The sequence below is a fragment of the Channa argus genome, chromosome 1 (assembly GCF_033026475.1).
Source record: "Channa argus isolate prfri chromosome 1, Channa argus male v1.0, whole genome shotgun sequence".
Classification (NCBI taxonomy): Eukaryota; Metazoa; Chordata; class Actinopteri; order Anabantiformes; family Channidae; genus Channa; species Channa argus.
The window spans coordinates 12,308,841-12,328,084 of NC_090197.1; the positions used below are offsets into that span (position 1 = coordinate 12,308,841).

Below are 19,244 nucleotides of genomic sequence, written 5' to 3' on the forward strand. Positions count from 1 at the left end.
CATTAACTGACCATTTTTATATAAATGCTTTATCATTAGTAATAAGTGGAGATCTTTTTCAGCTGTTGAAGTGGGCTTTTGTTATTTTATTCATTTCTTTTTCTGATGGAAATTGGCTTTCAGCATTTGCTTTTTTATACTTTTATGTAAACAAAATTTTTTTTATACTTCCTTAACCACATTTGTAAGTTGAAAAAAGCTTGATGAAAATCAGAACATTTATTTTTATTTAACATCAAACACATCAAAAACAAACAAGTGATGCTTCAGCATAGTGGCCGCAGTCAAAATTGCAGGCTCTCATCTGGCTTCGGTCAAGGACTCAAGTGCAAATGACAATGTTTCTTGCGCATCAGGTGGGTACCGTCTTAGTACTTATCAAGCAGTTTTTCTAGTTGCTTCCCTTGTGTTTTGCCTCCAAATTCTTACTCAATTTCTTCACGTGTTCCAAGCGTATGGAGCCTCGGTAGATCCATTCCTTATGTTGATCTTTCTGAGCATGAAAGCACACAATAAATGACACAATGTAAATAAATATAACAAGATCAAAAAAAAAATAAATAAAAATCGGAAGTACTTTAGGAGTAATGTCTAAAGGTACTGACCTGAAAAACGACCTTTATTAGGCTGGAGTCAACTACCTCCACCTCACACTTCTCCTGGACTCCATTAAATTCTACATTAATTATCTGTCCAGCCTTGTACTGGATCTGAGGTGGGGAAGGCCACTTATTCAAGTAGTCCTTCATGAAAGACTTGTGGGTGTCATCTAAAATATCATCCAAAGGGTCCGTCACTGTCCCAGGAAAGAAGAAACTCTGCTTACTGACAGCGTAATAGGTACTGTGGAAGAATTTGATTTATTGAAAATCTTAACTCTTACATCTACATAGATCTTCAATTAACATATAAAACAATAAGGTAACTGCTCCTGACTAGTGGTCCCACTCGCAGCATCTGTGTCAACTGAAAATTACGTCAATCGCTACTCAAAAGTTAGGACCAGACAAACAATTAACGTAAACATGAAATCTGACTAATGAAAAGGGGACCAAAAACTGGTCAATCTTATTGTCAGATTGAATTTAAATGTTTTCAAAAGTAAGAAAAACTGACCACTGTCCAGAGCCCTACAAAACATTATGCATGATTTCAAGGTGAAGTCTGAGGCACTGTGGGCAAAGAAGAATTTTATTATTTGTCCTTTCGGCTTAACCCATGAGGGCAAAGAAGGATAAAACTGAAAAATAAAATACAAATGATAATTTTATAAATAAAGTGTGAAGTCTGGCTGAAATCTGACCTTTAGTTTTGACAGCTACTGTTTCTGAGGTAAACTAAGAAAAACTTTCACATGTAACTTTTATGCATGTCATGTTCGTCGGCAGTTTCATAACCTCCATCTACCAATAAGGATCCTGTGATATGATCTAAAGTTCCAAAAGGTTTAGGAATGTAATTTTCAGACTTACTTTAGACTTTGATTTGAGTATAAATGAGCATAAAAATTGATTATCATGCAATGCATTAGACTTTTAAACTTTGATTAAAGTTAAATTAGATTTAATGCCTGTATATGAGGATGTTGGACCTTAGTCTACAACCTTTCCAATCAGCTTGCATACTTACTTGGCAATAAATGGTTTAGTTACTATAAGAAATGACAACTAGCTCTTTCAGTATACTAAAAAGTCTTTGTGCAATTGCATGTAAACTTACATGGTCTGCACACCAGGTACAGAGAAGGTAAGCCGACATAGACTGGCGTGTGATCATCAGTGAAGATCAGGAACCTGGAAAATTAACACAGGTTGTACATTCATCTAGACTGATATTTAAAGGAAGAATATAATTTAAACACACACACACACACACACACACACACACACACACACACACACACACCTCATTCGGTTTTTCCTGTTGGGGAGCTCGCTTAAGATACCAGGACAGAACTTGGGCTGGTCAGCTGGACACTTGACCACCACACGAGAACCAACAAAAAGCTGGTCCACCTTTGGCATGCAATCAAAAGCGATGTGATGACCAGACACTAGGATCCGTCCCCTCTCCTCAAAATTAACTTTGTATTTCACCCTGCCATCATCTGCAAAGAAAAAAGAAGTTATCATATGAAAAGTGCGTCGACTCTTGAACCTACTCTCATATTTTCAGTTGCTAAACACATGTCAGTCTGTGCAGTCAGAGCAGCCCTGCAGAGAGCTCTAGATGAAAGCTGGATGAAAAACAAGCTGAAAGATGCAAAGACTTCCAGCTAAGGACATTCAACCTATCACAGGACCTGCTAATCCAGTTCTACTCTTATGTCACTGGCTTTGTCCTATGCTCCTTTATCACAGTCTGGTTTGGAGCATCACCCGAACATCCAACACAAACTGACTGTAGTACACAGTAAGAACTGTGATAAAGATCACTTGTGCTTCCATATACACTGTCCAGGACATGTAAACATTTAGAAGCAGGAAATGGGCAAAGAAAATAACCAAAGGCCCCTTTCATCCTAGACACAACCTCTTCCAGCTTCTACTCTCTGGCAGGCATCACAGAGCTCTGTTTGTTAAAACTGCCAGACACCAGACAGCTACTTTCCACAGACCATCATAAATAAGAACTGTCAGGTCTGTCACCACACTGTCTTTTTAGCACCTCAAAAATATGGCTTAAGTATGGTCATTTCTCTCAGAGCGACACAGCCAGACTAATGCATGCTAGTCTATTGTAATGCCCTCCTTTCAGGTCTAACTGAATACCTCATAAACCAGTTATAGTTGATTCAAAAGTCTGCTGCCCGAGTCCTGACAAGGACCAGAAGGAGAAAACAAATTACACCTATGTGATAATCCTTACACTAATTGCCAGTCAGCTTCCGTATTGATTTTTACATTTGTTTTACTTCCTACTAAATCACTTCATGTTGTCTCGCACCAGTGCAAAGTGCAGGACAAAAATGTTTGGTGAGGCAGCATTTAGTGTTTATGCTCTGAGCTGTTGGAATAGTCTGCCTGAGAATCTGAGAACAGAAAGTCTAGCCTGGTTTCGACTTTAACATTATATGTGTGCTATTCAATGATTGCATGTTTTTACACAATATTTATTTTATCTGTTGTTTTCATTTTATTTTGTCATTTTTCCCATGTTTTATTCATCGTGGTTTTTCTATATTTTTTTATCTAAATTAAATTAGTTTTGTGTTCTTATCATTTTTTTTTTATTTTTTTTTTATCTTCAATCTTTTTATTTCTGTGCATTAGTCTCTTTGTCCAATAGTCTCATTCTTTCATGTCCTATTGTCCTTGTTAGGTGGTGTTGCCTTGTTGTCAGCTTCTCGCTTATTTTGGCCTTATTATCACTATTGAACTCTGTGTATGTTTTATCTTTGATTTGTACACCTTTCTTAAACTTTTAATTTGAATTGCAATAATCTGTATGAAGGGTGCTATATAAAGTTTTGATTGATTGAATAACTACATTGATGCTATTTATGCTGCACTGTACACACTGGACATACTAATAGCCAACCACTACATCCCCACACAATGGCTAATTATGCACACATCTTACAGAAACTGAGTTAGAACTGCCAAACACAGTGCACCTGGATTTTTCTTACTTCATTGTATCCTGTGTATGTTTCTACCCACATCCCTACTAAACGTTTCATGAACTCTTTTCGTTGTGGCACTGAAACCTTAGCGAACGCATAGCCTCATTGCACACAAAGTTTCACTCACTGCTGGTTTCACTATAGTGTAGATCTAAGTTAGAGACTTCAGAGAAACATCTAAATGTCTTTGTGGCACAAAGCTACTAAGCTCATGACTGTCTCAAGCAGACCTAATTTGTGACGACTTCTGCAAAATAAAATTACATACATTGTTCTTTTAATTCTTACCCTTTGTTAGTATTTCCACGACTTCTCCCCGTTGCCATTTCATGGCCCCTTTCCTGGCCAGGACATGCATGTTCACAGAAATCTCTCTTTGAGGCACAGGAGGAGGTGGTTTCTTGTTGGTTTCACCAGAGAACTGACAAAGAGCTGTTTGTATACACATAGGGTTTTGTTCTGTCAGTGCAAAAAAATAAAGATGGTAATAATCTTAAAATTACAAGTTCACTTTTTATCTTATTAAAGAGAATCTTTGGACACGTGTGTTCATGTCACAGCAGAATGAGAGACCAGAGGGGAGCAAGGACAGACACATGAAGCTGATCCAAGCTGAGGGAAAGTGACTTATTTAGGTTTTACGAGACACTTTGTGTAAATTAAATTATTTTGTCGGACCCCCTTAGGCCGACTTTGTTGAGGCGGCATTGCCCCGTTAATGATCTCTACTTTCATTTATTCTTTCACTCAGCTGTGTGCAGCTTATGGTCTGCAGCCTTTGGTAACAGAAATGCACAGTTGGAAAAAGCCGATTAGAAACCTGGTTAGGCGTATAAATGGCAGAGTAATCAGGGCTCTCTGACAGAAATCTACCTGGGGAAACCGATTTCGAAAACCAGCTTTCCCGTACACATGGCACTTAAATCAGTTTTCTCTAGAAAGCTGACTGTTTCTCCCATCTCGGTCACCTCCCACATCAAGACCCCTATTGCGTGGTCACACAGTGTGATGAGTAAAAACTGTAATTTGTCCATTTAAAATTACTTTTGGTGTCCAAACACTCAAGGGGCTGTTGACCTACAGGGTGCTGGTGGAATTTGGGCTACTGTTGCTTGAAAGAGGAAAGGAGGAAGGTGTATGTTGGGACTACGACAGGGAAGGCTAGAGAGTTGGTTGACATGATGCAGAGAAGTAAGATGGATATACTCTGTGTCCAGGAGACCAGCTGGAAAGGAATCAAGGCTAAAAGCTTAGGCCTTAGCCTTGCATGGCAGCTGCTGTCATTGGTGAGTGTGTATGTGGAAAAAAAGCGCTGTATAAGCACCATTTACAATATTTAGCATTTAGGGCCTTTAAGGATAAGTGCATGTTTTCTAACACAGTTGTTTAACAGGCATGCAAGAGATGAACAAGCAGCAACCTTTGATCAGGTCCATAAGTGCTGTGGGTAGCACCAAAGTGGAACAATGGAGAAGTGCTTTAAGTGAAGACTGTCAGCTAATGTAAGGCTTTTGTAAGAAACATAAATGGAAGAACTGTTAGTGTTTAGGCGTAAATTATCTCCAGACATTCAGCCAAATGCTTCACGGTGCAGAAGAACTATTATGATTTTATCACCCAATGACAGAGCTTCAATACTACTTTATATGTGCTGCAAAGGGTACATTTTTATGTAAAAAGTAAGCTGTGATGACAAAATGGGATATGTCGTTTTCATTTTCTGTTCCATTACAGGAATTCTATGAAATCAAAACGGTGAAGAACACAGGACCAGCGATAAGAGTACTACCCACAACAAAACAGTTTAAAGTTGGACAGATGATGATGGTTGTTCGTGGTGTGTTTGTATCTTTTACCAGTGGTGCTTTTTGGCGGTGTTGATGCTTTCGTTGCACAGCTCTTAGCATTGGTATTTCTGTTGGCTTGAGGTGTAACTGTTTTTGCTCCGTTGCTTTTAGCACTGCTATCTGTACGAGCTTGAGGTGTTGGTGTTTTTACCATGCTGCTGTTAGTATTTGTGCTTGCTTGGGGTTCCACAGCACTCTTTGCATGTTTTTTACTCTTTTCATCTATTTTTCTCTTCTTATTTGACCCAGTTGTAGTACTTGTGACAGGAAATTCTAAATCACTTGACTCATCTACTAGTTCCCACTCCATGTCAGAATCCAAACTGCTTAAGTTGTCCTGTTTACTGCACTGATTCTGAGGCGCTGATGAAAGTAAAGCCCTGATTTTACATTCAGGCAGTCTGGTCAAGGCCACAACGGGTTTTCTCATTTGACTGGAAGTACAGTTTTTGCCACTGGTGCTATTTGGATTATCTCTGTCCTGCAGCTTTTGTAACGGAGGAGTAGGTCCAATAGTAGCTGGAGAGCAGCAGACTTGAGTCTCAAAATGAACAGAGTCACATGGGGGTGGAAGTGAATGTCCTACAATGGTAAAAAGCACAAGTTAAGTTGGTCCCTCAAACAAACTTAGAAACTAAAATAAGAGAGTTTGCTTCATTCAAAATGACAGGCCAGAACATAGAGATACCAAGAGTTCATTTACAAATGATGTGCCACTTACCATAGTCACTGATATCATCATTATCATCATCATCAGAGTCTGTGTCAAAGAAATCCCAGCCTAGCATAGAGTAAAGTTTCTGTACAACTGCTTCACAGGCTGCCACAGAGCTGGAAAACATTAACATTAACAGAGACAACATGGCTGAAGCAAAAAAAAAAACAAAGAAACTCTTGGAGAAGATTATACAAATACAACTTTTTCTTTCCTAAATACAGAAATAAAAACATTTATTTATAAATACGCATAGACACAAATGCAAAATTAGATGTTGCAGTATATACATCTTGTGTAGAAGTTAGGGTACTGACTTCTACTCAGACAGAAGAAACGGTCTGTCAGGGTGGAGTCTGGGGGGACTCACTGTCTAGGCTATTGGACTCCGAAGCAGACTTTCAATATGAAACCCACACACAAATGCAAATAATAGGCCAAAAACACAGGAAACAATAATTCTCTTTTATGAAAGCACTACCCTTAATTTGTGCTCAGACTACACAAAGTGGTGGTAAATCCAGTTTTAACCCCCTGCACTGTAACAGTGCAGCTCGTTGATAGACTGTCTCATAGCCATTAGAATTTAGTTACCAAACTTGATGAACACATTGCCATAGTTTAATAGTTATAGAGTGATAAAAGGAAATGTGGTGGTCCACAGGGGTAAATAAACAGAATAAATGATTAATCGGTTAAAGGGTTTTTATAAAACATACAGAAACAAGAGCACAGAGCAGATTCACTTACTTGCAAAGCTTCAGGAGGTGTTCAGCCTGCTTTTCCCTCCTTTGCAGAATAGACTGCAGCAGTTTGCATTTCTTCAACACATCTGGGGAGATCAGTTTACTCTTCTGTACCTCATCTCTGATCCATTTTTGGAGCTCCTCTTTGCTCATCTCCACCTCCTCCCAGTCCATAATAACTGCAACAAACACAGCAGCAGCCAAAAGGACATGGTTTTTTTTTCTGATCCTATTTTGCATTTTAAATGTTCAAAGATGCAGTGGCTTGATTCAACTTCCAGGTCATCTGAGTATTATTGTTCAATCCAGCTTTTGTGTGTGTCATTTGAGTTACATGTTAAAGTGTGAATGTCTGTGGACCTGATAATTAGTGGGGTGTGCCACCTCCTCCGTTAAGCCTCTTTTAAGCACCGCTGTCCAGAATGTGAAAATTGCGGTCTTTAGTTGTTGTGCACTTGGCGGTCTGTACATTTCTCGCTCCATTGCTCTGCTAATGCTGCTGGAGTAGTTTATTTTTGGGGTGGTCACGCTTTTGTTTCATTTTGTTTATGGGTTTAAAATGTGAAGGTAGTCAATACTGTGAAACTGAGAGGAGGCTGGCTTCTCCAGCGTGGTGTGACACAACATCAAAGCACAAAAACAAAAACTCAATAACTAAAACAAATAATCGACACAGAGACATAGTGAGAATATAAATACAATTGGCCCTGTGCTTCAGGCTCAACTATGATTATTATCATATGTTAGACGTGGCCCATCTTGTGTATAACCTGATTGCTTTTGTAGCCCCTTTTACTGAAAACCCGACTCTCATAAAACACACTAGCCAGCCTGCTAAAGGTGCTAGCACTGCGCTGCTCTTCATCAGAGATGTAAACGAAAATAATCTGAGATGCATGTGTCAAAGTGCTCGGTTTGTGCAAAAAATATATACACTTCAAATTCTAATGTTTCAAATAAAACCTAAATCTTACCTTTCTGTCACTGGTACAAATGTGTTACTCAGTGCGATGACTTCTTCGCCCACATACTAATGCTGCCGCATTGAGCGGTGACGGGCTCAGTGCTGCCCTCTGTGTCGGTACAAGCGACCGACAAGCGATTTTGGCCACTGTATTCAAATGGTAAACCGTACCAGTTAATAAACTAGTAGTAGATACTTGTACTTTACCTGACTGTTTGCTATTTTATATAGACTCCACAGTAAAAAAAAAAAAAAAAAGGGGGATTATAATTGTTTCGTGATTACATTTAGGCTTTTTTTTTTGTAACTTTACATTGACATTGTATTTAGTCATTTGGCAGACAATTTTACTCACATGTGAGGAACAAAGCAAGCAAAAAAATAGGACAAGGAGAAAACAAATAGGATGGTTTACAGTTTAAGCATTGGTAACTTGTGGAATATTAAAAGTTTGAAAAACAAAGCTATATACAAATGTGATCTACAGTCTTAACAATTGTCATATGCAAAATAGGAACCTGTCCTTGGTTTGTACATTTCTGACTATGGCAGCTTCTTGGAAAACACAAATTTAGTGTGACTACTTCTTTTATTGCCATTTAAAGTGTTAAACTAAGCAAAGATATCTCTGTGGCAGAATGCATGCTTAGAGTCTCAAATAATACATTTTCAAATAAACCTAAAATAGTTTTTCTCCTAAATCAACAATTTTTAATATTTCGCTCGTTTATGTATATTCACTGTATTTGTATTTATAAATATACACAGTGTTTAAGATGATACAACAAACGTCTGTTTTATCGGGTTTTGCTCTAATAAGAGCACAATACATCTGGGCTTTTAGTCTCTTTTGACAGCTTTTGTTAGAACAGTCCTGTACTCAACAGTGCTCTCTCCCACATTGTTTAATGAAAGGCCCCTTGTACACATGGAAGAGATGCTGTAAATAGTTTTTATTTGTGTATATATATACACATAATTCTGGAAATGGGGGTATAGACACTTGCAAATTACACTTGTCAAAACCTTTATTATTTACAAAATAAAACAACAGGTATGGACTTAGGCTATAATGACAGAAGAACATTTAAATAAAAACAAAATTATCCCCAAGTTGATTGGGTTACACTGGACAAATTCTTCTCCAATACTAAGAATAACCAGACTAAAAACAATTACAAAAACTGAAAGATTTTTACAGTTTTGTCTTTTTTCCCCTCATTCTTCAAACACAGCTTACATTAAAGATGTAGCACCTTCTCTGGTTTCTTTAAAATGTCTGCAAAGGTCTTAAGTCATGGATGTGTGCTTATATGAAAGTCGAGTCATGTCAACTGGACTTCTTAGTTGCCAGCTTCTTCAGTCAGGGCTTTTGCATGTGAGGGAGAGAAAGCGGAAAAGCTGGGACATATTTACAATCAAAGCAGAGTTAACCATTTTCATACCACTCTTGTTTATAACTACGTGTAATTGATGATGGGTCTAATAAGAAGTGACACATTGTACTTGTGTTGGTAATACTATGTTCTGTACTATGTCCTCTTCACTGGTTCACAGCCAATCAGAGTCCTCTTTTTGCCCACTGTGCGACTGACTTGCTTGGCGTCACTGCCCTAAGAAAGTCAAGTTGACATGACTTACCTTCCAGACTTATTCACAATGTTGCAGTTACATTGATTATTTCTGTCTGTTCTTTTAATTATGTTTAATGTAACACTTTCCAGGATGTTTTGTCGTGATAACTTAAATGTGTGTTTTTGTAGGGCACCCATACAAATATGACTGCACCAAAGAAAACTTAAAACAAAAGTAGATTTTAATGTGTATATTAATGTTTGGGTTTCACCATTAACACTTTAAAAATTTAAATAAAATAAAAGACTTTTTTGTCAGCAGTTTGTTTGAGCAAATAGCTGCTTCAATATGATCTAAAATGTTGTAAGAAAACAGTTTTTAAAATTACTTTTTTTTTTCTTTTTACACAACTTTTTCGGGCATCTGTAGACCAAATCAAGTTTTAAGAAAAATTATTTTTGAGCAAACTGGAACATTAATGCTTACTAGTCTAAACTCACTAAACTAAAGGTTTCCCAAAAACCAGAGCAAAAATGTAATGGCCCATAACTTGGGCATGATAATTCTCTTTAATAATGACATTTGGTTTATGCACATATTTCACCTGTGCCTGTGGGGTTTTATTCAGTCTCTGTCCTCATTCTCTTTCCCCTCCTTCATCTTTAAAAACCTTGTCATGTGTTCCAATCGTAGCGAGCCTCTGTGGATCCATTCCTTTTTTTGTGTATTCTGAGAATGACATAAAAAGCACAGTGTATAAAAATGACTAAAAAAGTTACAAGAAAATATCACAAACGCCACCAGTGTAAAAGGATACTGACCTGAAAAACCACCTCTATCAAACTGCAGTCAACCCCCTGCACCTCACACCTTTGCTGGACTCCATTTAGTTCTGCATTAAAGGTCTGTGAAACTTTGTACTGAGTTAAATGTGGGTATGGCCAGTCCTTCAGGTACTGCTTCATGAAACAGACGTGAGGGCCATCTGGAAGGTCCTCCAAAACATTGTCCACTGATTAGAATAAAAAAACAAAAATAGTGCGTCTCACTTTGGTAGCATGTTCACTAAATACCATTGTGTTCGCCTAATATAAACAAATAAGTGACCCACCAGACACGTTTAATTGTTGTATTGTTAACGGTTACTGCTAGAACCAGCTAGTGACAGCTGGGAACAGGTCAGTTGACAACTAAGGAAAGACCAAGTAACTGAGAATGTAAAGTCTGCTCTTTAGCAGAGTGCCCCCTACGGAACACAAGCCCTGATAAATCTCAGGAAAAGTTGCGAAAAGCTCAACTTTGTACAAATACTCTGATTTAGTACACTCACAGCTGCATGAGGCAATTTCAGAAAGAAAGTCGGTTTACTGTGCATCACGAAGGAAATAAATTGTACATTGAATTATGGAAAAGCTGGCGGTCACAGTGTCAATTTCCCAATTGTTTTACGACACGTAATAACATGTAAATTACTCGAAGAAACACCTGTAAAAACTATTTGCAGCATGTGTTGAAGTGTCTGGTGGTGGCATGGTATATTTCAGAAAACCACTATGCAGTCAGAGCAGAGGATGCAAATTACATGCTTAACACAACACACCCCCAGCACTAGTTTGACCAGCGGCCAAACTGTTTAAAACTATAAAGGGAGTACACACAAGGACGTGTGCACAGAGCTACATCCACAAGTTGTGAAGATAAACACAGATGAATAAGAGTGCACTTACAGGAAGAAGACCTCCTGTGTATCGTTTGCCATAAACAAGGAAGGGATCAATACTAAGTATTGCGTCCAAGTCCAATGTTAAGTGAGGTAAAGACCTGTTATGACATTTATCATTTACTGTTTAACATTTAAAAACTTTCCTCTCAGTAAACTAAAAAAAAATAAAAAATCAATAATCGTGAATTTTTGACAGTATCCCTGGTACATAAAAGAAATTTAGATTGGTGAGTATGATATGACTGTTGTTGTGCGTGTGGACTTGGCTGTGGAAGTCATATTTACAATGAATTCATCAACAGGTAAACAAGGAGGATTTTTTAAGTTCTGATTAAAAGAAAGTTGTGTCAACACTTACATGGTCTGCACACCAGGTGAAGCAAAGGTAAACCGACATATACTGGTGTATGATCATCAATAAAGACCAGGAACCTGAAAAATTAAAACACCAAATTAAACTGAGCTGTACTACAGCAGCGGTATATTGTATTACTTTTATCCAAAATTCCCAAAAATTACTAAAAACATACCTTAAGCGGTTCTTTCTGCTGGGGAGCTCTGCCAAGATCCCTGGAAAGAATTTAAACTTGTTATCTTGACAGCGGACCACCACACGAGCACCAACATACAGCTGCTCAAGCTTCGGTGTGTGGTCAAAGGCAATGTGGTGTCCTGAAACTAGGCTCTTGCCCTTTTCTTCAAAACTAACTTTGTATTTCAGGCGTCCATCTTCTGCAGAGAACAAAAAACCATCAGAAAAATTGTTAAAATCTCCAATGTTGCTCCCAGGACAAACCCAAGTATTTTGCATCTATGTTCTTAAAATGCTTTTACCCTTTGTAATAATCTCCATTACTTTTCCCCGTTGCCATCTCATGGGCCTCTTCCTGGCCAGCACCATCATGTCCACTTTGACCTCTTCCTCTGGTAAGTCAGGACGTACATTTCTGGTTTCATTAGAGCAATGGCCAAAAGCTGACGATATTATTACAGGGGTGTTTTCTGACACAATTGGGAGAACATAAAACACAAAACAAACACATTAAAATTAATGACTTTGAGAGATTAGCATTTCTTTTTACCACAGTTTTTCCCATGCATTGTGTTGTTTGTGGTTTTACCATTGTTGGGGGTCTTGTCAGTGTTTGTTGGTGGTGCAGGTGGTCTCGCTGCATTTGACAGTGAAAAATCTGAATCACTTGAATCCCCTTCTGGCTCCCACTGCATATCAGAATCTGAGCTACTGGGTGATTCTTCTTCACTGTAGAACTGCTGAGGCGTTGGTGGTCGCAGAGCACTGATCTTACATTCAGGAAGTCTGGTCAAAACCACCACTGCTTCTTTTGTTAAACCGTCACAGCCATTCTCCAACTTTATCCTCTTGCAGAGAGCTCCATTTGTTGAAGTACCAGATTCAGCCATATTTTCTGCAAAGAACAAAGCACTTGTCAAACTGTGACTTGCAACATTAAAAAAAAAAAATAACGTAACAAGTGTGGTGTTCTCAATTGCTGATTACTCGATTAAAGGATCAACTGATCTTGTTTCCACTACTTTTCACTGTATGGGAGATTAAATATATATATGTGCTTAATATAAGCCTTTCCTTCTCTATCATATTCTGTGTTCATCTTATTTTGTACACCCTGCCCAAACTCCTGGATCTCTAATATGCTCATCTTGATTTCATCAACCTCTATAACTATTGCAACACATACTTGTGGCTTAAGGTAAGGGTTTTGACACTAGATACTTTAGGAGACGTGTGTAAGATCTAAGGTGCATGGACACAGACAGCAACCTACCGCTATACCCTCATTGTCAAAAGAATGAACTATTATATTACTAGACCATTCTCATTCTTAATTTTCTTTTATTCCCAGGATCTCCCTCACCCCAGCTCTTGTGCCACTGTGTGTATGTGCCTGCTATGTCCATTCAGTAATCAACATATGTTTATATCTTATGAATCAATATGCTGGACGATCTTTCTTGTTTTCGTTGCAGTAACACAGGTGAATAACACCTGGGAAAGCATAATAGGGACTGTTGTTTACAACACAACGCATTGTTATTAGCCAGAACAGGGGTTCTCACCTAATCGTGTAACTTTATCAATATGTAGAATGTAGCCTGTTTGGTGGAGAAGGCAAATAAGACAAAACTACTAGTTTACCTGTTCTATTTATCCGCTTGAAAAAGACAAAAATGTGGTCACACAACAAGAAAGGTGATTATTTTCTCTGTCGTTGTGACTAAGTCCGCAGCAAACAATTATGCTAACTATCAGGCTACCTCCACTATCCCCTTCACTATGTGGCTAACAGTAGTTAGGCTTAAATAGTTAAACCATCCGTGATTTGTTTTTTAATCACAGCCGAATGCATGTTACTCAATAAATGTTTGTTCTAATTAAACTAGCGTACTAAATTAAATTAACGTCAGCTGCCTCCATTTTAGACGTCCGTTACTGTTGTTTCTCCTCAGATGATCCCTGACGAACGTCGCCTTGTTCAGCAAATGGTTTGCTTCCGCATCAAGCTTCTTCTTCTTCTTCTTCTTCTTCTTCGGTTGATTTTTAGTGAGGTGCGGGCGGGTGAAGCAATGTCGCCACCTATTGGATCTTACGTTGAAAAGACATCCTTGCGGTCCTGTATCTTGAAGATAAATTTACATAATTCATCTTGAAGATGAATTTACATAAAAGAATTTCCAGTAATTTGTGAGAAGATTGTTTTAACATTCTTACGTCTATTTCCCCCCATGTTCCAGCTTTGCTTTGGTTACTGTTTATCACTTGTATATTTAGCAGGCTACAACTTAAAAAAAAATATTTTTGATGTTTTTATTCCCACTCAAATAATTCTACTAAGTCTCTTCTTTTCTATTTTTTCCTACTGACTGTCCAATCCTAAAGACGGATGGAACCAATTAATGACTTCCTTTAAATTGTTTATTGTGTAATTGGTGCTGATGTGGCTCAACTTAGTTCCAAATTAAGGAGTTATGTTTCATTTTACGAACTGAAACAGTTAACTATACATGTTTAGCTTTTAATCCCTGTTCAGCAAGCTGATCTATCATTTTATCACCTTGAACTTCTTTCCCAATATCCACCTCAGTGGGTGACAGTGGTATTTCCATCAAAGAAAATGCCTTCTATGTTTGATTATGCTTTCCTGATGTCCAATATAGGCACTTTAGTGAATCTATAAAACCCTTTTCTAAATCCATTGTTACATAAACGAGAAGGTATTTTTTCTGAGTAAGTTAATCATTATTTTCATGGTCTTACATATGTGATGTCAAAGCTACAGTTCCATAATTATCTGGGCTGTTAGAGCCTTTTTCCTGTTTTTTGTAATTGGAGCAATCTTTTCTGTGTGCACGCTTCTTTTGTCCCAGATCATATTTAAACAGCTCCAATGGCCTTGTTGAAGCAAAATTATATAAATTAGATGAAATTATGTAACACACATTTTCTTTGTCAGGAGCAGACAATTTAGTCTTATTTAGAGCTCTTCTTAAACTATAAAAGACACATCCAAAATACACTGAATAACATTTCTCAGCACATAAATGATGATGTCCAGGTAGCATTTGTTTCCAAATCTTCTTTTGACAATCTGTGTAAACTCCTGGCTAGAATTTCAGCATTTTCCTCATTCTCCAAAGCCCTTTCTAGGATAATAATCTTCAGCAGTTATTATTCAGTACCTATTTTCAGCTAATTCAGTGTGGACTAATGGTAAATCTATAGCTGACTCTACTCCTCCACCAAAATTACCTAAACAGACTAAACCCTTGTGAGCATTAGTGTGATCATTAAAATCCTGACCTCGTTCTAACATCTAAACTTTTATTCTTTTGCATGTATTATATAGATTAATAACATAATATTTGATTCTCCTACTTTAATATATAAGAAATTCCTTCTTTGATAAATGTTGCACATCCTACAGCACTAATCACTGCAGCATTTCTACTTTGCTCCATGAATTATTGTCTTCAGCCTTGATCTTTTTGTATTTGTTCTAAACACTGAATGCCAATCTAATCCACAGTGTCTTCTTTAAATGCACTTTTTAGATTGTGGTGTCGGCATGCACATACTTCATCCTTATGTTCTCCAGCGCACCTAACACATTCTCACATTCTTCTCCAGGCTGTTCCTTTACATGTCTTATCATTTGAAGAATTTTTTTCTGCAACCTTTCTTCAAACTGAAGAAGCACAGACACACCTACATAGAGTATCTTGCCCTAGTATGTGGTTGAAAGGCATTTTCCCCCTCTTGATCTCTTAATTCTTCCAGAGTTTTGCCCTAAGAATATGGTGTGAATTCTACGGTCATTTGGAGTCAGTATCTTGCATGGTGGAGCGACATGAGCTGTGCTTAACTTCAAACCACTTTTGTTAATCACAGCTCAGTTAAAAAAAAATTCTAAAGCCTAATTTTTAAGTTTCTCTGGATGAACTTTCTCAGTGGATTGTCATTTTTCTTTTAAACACTGTGTCACTTGTCTGCATTGTGTGCTTTCAGAAATATGGCCCCTAGAGGATGTTAGAATAGAACAGTAGAGATTGTTAGTGGATGCAAAAAAGATCTGTCAAACTCAGAGGCTCCATCTCATGCGAATAGTTTATTGTACAAAATAATAATTAATTGTTAATTTTTATGACCAGGACAATGATCCTCTAAATTATTATTATACTGTTATCATCTTTGCAGAAGTGGGATTTAATTGTTCGTTTTGAGTGCCGTAGTCCTGTTTCCTCTCAGGAATAAGACGTGTAACATTTCTCATCCATAACACTGTGCAGGATATAGCTGAGCCGACAGATCAGTGTAGCACTGAAGAGGATTTTTCATGACTCAGTTGTAGTTGTTCCACTAACTGGCTTCATGATGGCCAGCACCCCTGGATAAAAACATGCAAAAGCTTTCCTATTTACCATAAGCATAAATATACTTCTTAGATTTCAATTTGTTATATTGGAAATAGACAATGACAAATATCACAGGACTTCCTTTAAGTTGGCAAATACTCAGGTATGGAGACCTGCTGGTCCAGTGGGCAAAAGGTTAAACTCCTGTTGCATTGGGCAGCTTCCAGGTTTGAATGCAGCTGCAGACGAGCACTGGCCTCCCTGTGAAACTCCTTTATAAATACAATCTAAAAAGAAATCTGCAACAAATAATTGTAATAGGGAGAATATACCTTTTGTTGTAGCTCTTGACCAAAAAAAAAAAAAAAAAAAAGGTGCTGAAGTGTGTAGTTAAATTTGGTAATCCACATACAGGTTATTCGAAAGTCCTTATTTTTATGTTTTGACATCAGAATTCCTCAGAATACTCTTCTAACTTTTTATTCAAGTCAGGTTTTATAGAACCTAGTGTACATTTTGTCATGTCCATGAGAGTGCAACATCATATTCATCCCAAACTGCATGACCAAAAATGTGCAGTAAAAAGTATCAAAGTCTTTAGCTGCCAGAGTCCCATCGAGTGATGTTTCCAGTTTTCAGTTTCTAAAAGATTTTACCCTCCTCTCGTTTAGGTGATCTGCTCTTCCTGGTAGGTAGAGGTGGAGATGGAGCCGTAAGGATCCACCACCGTCTGGGCACATCGCACAATTGTCACCAGCAGAAAGATACACAGCAGAAAAAGGAAGAAGAGAGCAAAGCCCAAGTCCACGTCCACCTCAAACTGTACTGCAGGAGGAGAAGCCTGGTCCATGTGGCCGTGTGAGGAGAACTGATCCTTCTCCCAGTTTCTTTCCCTTCTCAGCTCAGCATTAACAGCTTGGGAACAGTAAACTGTTGTGTGGATGTGTGCTCTTGAAGTGATGGTGATGTGTTCATGCTAGAAATATAAATTAGACAGACTGAATGGAGATGCAGCAAAAATACCTACTACATTTACTGTTGGTCTGTAAAATATCAGAAAATGCTAAAAAATAAAAGATGAAAATTCAGGAAAGCCAAGATATTGTGTTGACATTGCTTGTTCTGTATGACAAAAAGCAAATGCTCAATTTATACAAGCTTGAACCTGAGATTTTGACATTTTTGATAAAAACAAAACAAAACATTGCCAAGACAACTGTACAATTTTCTTTAAAACATATTGTCCATGGATATTTTAGTTAACATTAGTTTGGTTTGTACACACCCTTCCCCTTTAATCTTCAGGAATACAACACAAACTCTTTCAGGTGTCACCAAAACTGTAACAATACCTTTAACTACATTACTGAAAAGACGCAGATTTTCCTCACACTCTTGCACATTTAAAATCAAGCATAGCTTTACCACTCTTGACCATGAAGTAGTATCAATGCATGTTATGGCTAAAAGGAGAAGAAGCACAGCAAGTAATCATAAAACACTCACCTTCCTCCGTGTGTTTTCATCAGTGATCCAGGTGTTTTGTTGCTGCAGAATCTTTCCAACACTTGTCCAAACTTATGATAGCATCTCCATCTCAGGTCGCTCTGTGATACCAAACTCCTTGAGTTACACAAGACACTCATCAGTTATCTAGAAGTCTCTACTGTCCCCCTCTTCTCATGATCATCATGGGAAAAATGAGCAGCCCTCACACAAACTCATGCATACACATGGAAGGTACACTTGCCTACACTTGCACCTTGCAACCTCCCCCTGGCGTGTAAAGCCTTTATTAATACTTAAGCAGGAATTGAATAACAGTCTACACAGTTCACAAGTGGATCAAACACCCCACAGCTTTTGTTCTGCAGTCTGAAAGGTCTTTAGTGCTGTCACCAATTAGACTTCACACCATCACAACTCAGCCACCTCAGGCAAGACCAGGCTCATCCTTTCAGGGCTGAGAAGGCAACAGAGGAAGGAGGGAAAACTTAAGGTGAGTAGGAAGGCAAAGATTTAAAGAGGAGGGGTAAGACTGCACACGGAAGGGGGCTGAGGAAAGGAAAGGCCAGGCGGTGGAGTAGAAGAAACAGGAGATGCACTTCCAATTAAAGTGCAGAGCAAGATGCAGGAGCAGAGTGGAAAATGACCCCTGCCTCTTTAAAATGTAGATTGTTATTGTGAGGCTGCCAGTGACAAGAACAGTGTAGAGGCTGAAGTCCAGGGCACGGAGGTAAAATGATCCAACTCAATTTTCAATTAGCCAAGAAGGCTCTTTAGGCTGCAGCAAAAATACTGAAGTGGAGAACTGCAACAGAGGCAGGAGGAATAACGGTTGTCTTTTTAAGAAGGCTGAGCTCAGAGCACTTTGATCAACAATCTCAAACTTTAAGCTGCATGAAGATCAATGTTTACTTATCAGAAACGCCATGACCATTCTAAAACAATCCAAGGCATTTCCGGCAATAAAGGTTACCCCACAGTCAGGCTGCTCAGTGTGTGTCACCACTACACTGAGCCACCCGATATTGTAATAGCTCCAGAGTGCCCTCAGGTCTACTCTACACAAGTGGAACCAATGACTGATTGATGGAGCTCATGCCAGACTATATTTGCATCATTTCCACACCTACGCATACTTTTTTTTTACAGCAGTACCAATGTTAAGAGATAGGTTTCTCAGCTCATGAGTTACAAAATGTTTAAGAAAAGGTAGTAAAATTTGAAAAGGTATTACGCACCAGATATAAACTAGAGAAATTAAATAGACAAAGTATTGCTTTCTTTTATCTCTATTGAAAGCAAAACAATAAGTGCGAGTTGATACACACAGACTTAATGTGTTTTTACACATCACTAATGAAGTGATTCAGACACATTAGGACTTTGACTATTTCTAGTTAAAGGGTTATAGTACCTTAATGCATTACTCATTTAAGTAGTCAATTGACAACAATCCTGCTAATCATTTATAAAATCTCAGACAATATTTCTTTTAAAATAAGGAAGTGCTATTCCATAAAGCTAGGGAGGAAGTCTTTAGCTTAACTGTTTAAAATAGTTGAAATTAAAGTTTTGCTCAATCAACTAATAATTTCAGCTGAACTTCAGAACGTACATGTATCTATAGAAGGTAATTCAGTTGTTTATTTTGAG

General features: G+C 38.0%; 3 protein-coding genes across 11 annotated transcripts; all 3 read right to left on the reverse strand.

Moving 5' to 3' along the window:
* Nucleotides 1–204: 204 nt before the first annotated feature.
* Nucleotides 205–7,994, reverse strand: LOC137123595 (histone-lysine N-methyltransferase SETDB1-B-like). 6 transcript variants are annotated; one of them, XM_067497608.1, is made up of 9 exons: nucleotides 7,908–7,994; nucleotides 6,938–7,112; nucleotides 6,194–6,303; nucleotides 5,482–6,054; nucleotides 3,914–4,057; nucleotides 1,906–2,107; nucleotides 1,720–1,793; nucleotides 606–796; nucleotides 205–493 (listed from the first exon to the last, which is right to left on the reverse strand). In XM_067497608.1, exons 2-9 carry the CDS (start codon nucleotides 7,105–7,107, stop codon nucleotides 392–394), a joined length of 1,566 nt encoding a protein of 521 aa, XP_067353709.1. In that variant the 5' UTR covers nucleotides 7,108–7,112; nucleotides 7,908–7,994; the 3' UTR covers nucleotides 205–391. The 6 variants fall into 6 exon arrangements, with proteins under 6 accessions (XP_067353709.1, XP_067353718.1, XP_067353701.1 ...); XM_067497617.1 differs by having other exon boundaries at nucleotides 205–489; nucleotides 3,914–4,084; XM_067497600.1 differs by having other exon boundaries at nucleotides 3,914–4,084.
* Nucleotides 7,995–8,831: 837 nt separating this feature from the next.
* Nucleotides 8,832–13,740, reverse strand: setdb1a (SET domain bifurcated histone lysine methyltransferase 1a). Of its 4 annotated transcripts, none has more exons than XM_067497681.1 (8): nucleotides 13,372–13,740; nucleotides 12,317–12,622; nucleotides 12,030–12,197; nucleotides 11,726–11,927; nucleotides 11,554–11,627; nucleotides 10,294–10,484; nucleotides 10,077–10,201; nucleotides 8,832–9,266 (listed from the first exon to the last, which is right to left on the reverse strand). In XM_067497681.1, the coding sequence occupies exons 2-7, from the start codon at nucleotides 12,615–12,617 to the stop codon at nucleotides 10,097–10,099; spliced, it is 1,041 nt and encodes a 346-aa protein (XP_067353782.1). In that variant the 5' UTR covers nucleotides 12,618–12,622; nucleotides 13,372–13,740; the 3' UTR covers nucleotides 8,832–9,266; nucleotides 10,077–10,096. The 4 variants fall into 4 exon arrangements, with proteins under 4 accessions (XP_067353782.1, XP_067353773.1, XP_067353755.1 ...); XM_067497672.1 differs by having other exon boundaries at nucleotides 8,832–9,510; XM_067497654.1 differs by having other exon boundaries at nucleotides 8,832–10,201.
* A 2,087-nt stretch (nucleotides 13,741–15,827) lies between these two features.
* LOC137123646 (cortexin domain-containing 1 protein-like) lies at nucleotides 15,828–19,195 on the reverse strand. The gene is made up of 2 exons (XM_067497709.1): nucleotides 17,592–19,195; nucleotides 15,828–17,061 (listed from the first exon to the last, which is right to left on the reverse strand). The coding sequence occupies exon 2, from the start codon at nucleotides 16,933–16,935 to the stop codon at nucleotides 16,753–16,755; it is 183 nt and encodes a 60-aa protein (XP_067353810.1). The 5' UTR covers nucleotides 16,936–17,061; nucleotides 17,592–19,195; the 3' UTR covers nucleotides 15,828–16,752.
* Nucleotides 19,196–19,244: the final 49 nt, after the last annotated feature.